We start from the raw sequence: 4093 nt of genomic DNA on the forward strand, positions 1-4093 counted from the left end.
CCTCGCGAGTAGAACTTGGTATCTCTCAATAAAAAGTCATTGAGTCATTTCCCTTTGCTCCCAACGTCGCCTGTATAGAAACGGGCAAAAAAAAAGAAAGAAAAAACTTGCGGCGTCCAAGACATGAGGAAAAGGAAAGAAAAAAAAGCCAAACACAGAACAAATACAAAAAATGAGACAGTCCGTCAGTCGGCCAAGCAAAAGTACCAGGAAAAGAGTACATGGATTCCAAAAGCAAAAAAAAAAAAAAAAGAAGGCCAAGCTCCATGTTCCCCATTTTTTCCCCCGCGCAAACGATGAAAAATGTGACACGGAATCCTTGGAAAGAAACGACAATGTGTCGTGAGGGTGACGCAGGAAGAGTGCGCGGGAGAAGAAGAGAGCGAGGATGGGACGGAATGCGAGGCAAAGCCTCTGGGGTGAGGTTATACACGCCGGTTCCAAGAAGGCCGGCGTGGAGGGCGGACGCTGGGTGGGCAGGGCCAGTCCCGGGTCGGGAAGGGCTAACAGTATCAAAAGCCGCCGGGAGAGGGTATGTAAAAAAGCTGGGCTCCTTTCGGGCGGTCCTTGTTGGCTTTTTTTTTTGGCCGGATGTGGTTGGCTCGTCTCGCCTCATAATTTAATGTCGATGCTTTTTCTTTCTCCCAGCTGTCGTTTTCAAGTTTTGCTCACTCACAAAAAGGCTCCACACCGCCTGGAGCCAAAAGAGAGAGAGAGAGACAAACCCAAGAAAAAACAGTCCGATCAGGCCGCGCTTCCAAAGGCCGGGCCGGGCCCGGAAGCCGAGGTGCTGAAGCTGTGCTTTCGTTTCGGGCCCTCCTGGTGGTGGTGGTGCGCGTGGGCGTGGCCGCCGTGGTGGTGTCGGTGATACTCGCCTTCGCCGGCCCCCCTGCCGTCCGGCCCAGACCCGGCCGTGCTGCCGGCGCCCCCGCCCAGGGGGTGCAGGATGGTCGCGCCCGAGCCGCCGAAGCTGTCGCGGATCGGCGTCCGGGCCTGGAAGGCCTGCGAGAAGTCGCCGGGCGGCGCGATGGGCGCGCTCATCTGCGGCATCGAGTAGTCCTGGCCGCCGCTGTTGTTGTTGTTGTTGCTGCTGCCGACGCCGGAGCTGTTATTGTTGTTGTTACTGTTGGCGCTGGCGGTGTTGTTGTTGTTGCTGTTGCTGCTGCTGCTGCTGCTCGAGGCCATGTTGTTGGCGGCGGCGGACCGCAGCGCGCTCGTCGTCGAGGCGCGCGACAGGTTAAAGTCGATGGGAGCCGTCAGCGGCGCGGACGGGAAGCTCGAGTATGCCGAAGTATTGCCGCCCAGGACGTGGTGGGTGCCCGACGCGGACCGCTGGCCGGACGATGCGCCGGCACCGCCGGCCGAGTGCGACGACGAGGGCGACGACTGCGGCAGGCCCCGGTACTGGCTCCTCAGGTCCAGGCTCAGAGGCTGCATGGTGCTCGAGGCGGACGCGGCACGTAGCCTGCCGGTGCGGCTCTGCTGGGCGGCAGCGCCCGAGTGGAGGCCGCCCGACTGGAAGGCCGGGTAGGCGAGGTGGGTGGGCGAGTGGGCCGTGGTGGCCGAGTAGTTGCTGCCCGACTCGTAGCCGGCGCTGCCCAGGGTCGTGGTCGAGGAGCCCGTGAGGCTGCCGTCGGCCGACGACTGGTAGAGCGAGTGGTGGCGCTGCGGGCTCGTGGCGCCCTGGTGGAAGGTGGAATAGTCGATCGAGTCGCCCTTCCACGACATGCTGGACCGCAGCGGCGACTGCAGGTTGTCGGAGCGCGAGCGCGACATGGTCTCGCGCAGCTGCAGCGGCTGGAGCGGCCGGATCTGCTGGCGCTGGTGCTGGTGCTGGTGTTGATGCTGGTGCTGGTGCTGGTGCTGCTGGGCAGCGTGGTGGCCGTGCAGCTGCATGCTCGCGTCCAGGCTGCCCTGGCGCGCAAACGGGTTCGACGTGCGCGGCGTCGCGCTCAGGGGCGACGACAGGTGGCCCGGGTAGCCGTAGCGGTCGCTCGCGGCCGTGGGCGACAGGGGCGACAGCATGTCGGAGCTGCCCATGGCGGCGGCCGAGGGGTTGAAGCCGATGCTGCCAAAGGCCGGGCTGAGGCCCGTGGGCGACAGGTGGTCGTCGCCGCCGTCGGGGCGTCGGACGTCGACCATCAGCGGCCGCATCATGTGCTCGGCGTACGACGAGCCGGCAAAGTCGACGGGCGAGCTTATGGGCGTGCCCAGCCCGTGCACGGCGCCGTAGGGCGAGTGCAGCGCCTGGACGTTGTCAAAGTCGTCCGGGACGGCCCTCATCTTGATCATGCGGTCCCGGTCGTCGGCCGTAAGTCTCTTTATCTTGGCGCGCCTGATTCACCCAGTGGTAACGCATCGTGTCAGCAAGTCAAAAGGGGGCCTCGACAAAGTCAAAATGAACAGTTGGGCCAGGCTACGTACCGGTTCTGAAACCAGACTTGGACCTGCCTTGGGCTCAGGCCGGGGATCTCCCGTGACAGCCGCTCCCTGTGCGCCGCGTCGGGATGCGGCTGTTTCGCGAATTCGCTCATCAGGAACCGGGTTTGTTGGTGCGTGAGCCTAATGTGGGCAACAGCCATCCATGGTTAGATGAGAGACGACATGTGCGCCAAGTCGGCGCAAGCCAGTGCAGACAGCCAAATCCAGTCAGTCCATACCTGAAGCGCTTCATCTTCCTCCGCTGGGCCGTCCTCTCGGCTGCCGTTTGGGGTTGAGACGAGCCATCCCCGCCGTCCTCTCCGTCGCCATCACCCTCCAACATGTCCTCGTCGTCGAGTCCGTCGTCCTCCTCCTCCTTGGCCGCTGCATGGTTATCGCTGTTGCCGGCACTGCCTGCTTGGGCCTCCTGTTGCTGCTGTTGTTGTTGCTGTTGCTGCTGTCCGCTGCTGGTAGGAGACTGCATGGCGTGGTTGAGGGATTTTATCGACAGAGCCTCTGCAACAGCCTCCTCCCGGATGGGATCCGCCTTGTGCACATAGTGGTCCTCCTGCTGTTCCGACTGCTCCGGGATGGGCGACGGCTGCTTTTGCCTGAGCCCCAGCGGGTCTAGGCTCCGGCGGTGGCTTAGTGGAGACACGCTACTGCTGCTGTGTCTGCTGCTGTAAGCTCCCACTTTCCTGTCGGCGCCGTCCACGTCGCCGCTGGCGCCCTCGACGCCGACCGCCGTGCGTGGCTGCGAGGCCGACGCGGCCTGCTGCTGCTGCTGCTGCTGCTGCTGCTGCGACTGCGAGTGCTGCGACCCGGCGCTCGGGTTCGCCACATTCTCGTACGACTGCCCAAAGATATTGTCCCCCGGCGGGAGGAACGACGAGTAGTGGCCTTGCCAGTCCGGCTGTGTCGACAACGGGGGGTCGTACTGGGTCGACATGCGTGGACTGGAGACGGGCTTGTAGAAGTTCCAGTGGTGGGTTTGCTCAGCTTCGCATTGCCTGGACACGAGCATTGGGAAGGTGTGGCCGTCGCTGGTTACTGGTAGGGGTGCTATGGTGACCGAAGTCCTCTCCTGACGAGTTCCGGCCGAAACCCCTGTCTGTGGACAGCGGGAGTGCGTCTCGGAAACCTCTGCCGTGGCTGGGACGAGAGAAGGTCTGGATCCTAGATGCGCATCAGTCGATCGGCCGTCCTGTGGTGTGTATGGCCTGGGTCAGTTGAAGAAGTTGCGTTTCGCCGGTGCTTTTCGCCTTCGGATGGAATGTAGATCAGACACGGAGCACGGGCGGCATCGGTCTGAACTAGAGGCGTATCGAAGTCGCTATCGATGTGAATGGGAAGAGGCCTGCCCTCCTGGGAACGATTGTGCGTGGGTACGATGGCGAGTATTTTGTTGCTATGGCGAAGCCGTCGATAAAGATTATATGGCGAGTCCGTGGGCCGAGCGCATAGACAGAATGCCAAAAGATAGGAAAGGTGTCGTTGGTGGTTATAGGCGACGTGAAGATGCACAAGACAAGAATGTTTACAAAGCTCCTCCTCAGAACGAAGCTAGTGTGGGTGAATACCAAGGGGTAGCAACGAGGGAAAAGAAGATTGATATAAAGGTTGGGGTTGTAGAGGTAGCAGTGACGCCCCAGGGACACGGGTGGACCGGTTT

At 61.8% G+C, this 4093-nt stretch overlaps 1 protein-coding gene across 1 annotated transcript; it reads right to left on the reverse strand.

Annotated features, from left to right (window-relative positions):
- Positions 1 to 575: 575 nt before the first annotated feature.
- GGTG_14167 (hypothetical protein) lies at positions 576 to 3445 on the reverse strand (the record flags this gene model as incomplete). The annotated part of the gene is made up of 3 exons (XM_009232095.1): positions 576 to 2335; positions 2425 to 2562; positions 2661 to 3445. The coding sequence occupies 3 exons, from the start codon at positions 3443 to 3445 to the stop codon at positions 745 to 747; spliced, it is 2514 nt and encodes an 837-aa protein (XP_009230359.1). The 3' UTR covers positions 576 to 744.
- Between the last annotated feature and the right edge of the window lie 648 nt (positions 3446 to 4093).

This window comes from Gaeumannomyces tritici (assembly GCF_000145635.1).
Source record: "Gaeumannomyces tritici R3-111a-1 unplaced genomic scaffold supercont2.160, whole genome shotgun sequence".
NCBI classification, from domain to species: Eukaryota; Fungi; Ascomycota; class Sordariomycetes; order Magnaporthales; family Magnaporthaceae; genus Gaeumannomyces; species Gaeumannomyces tritici.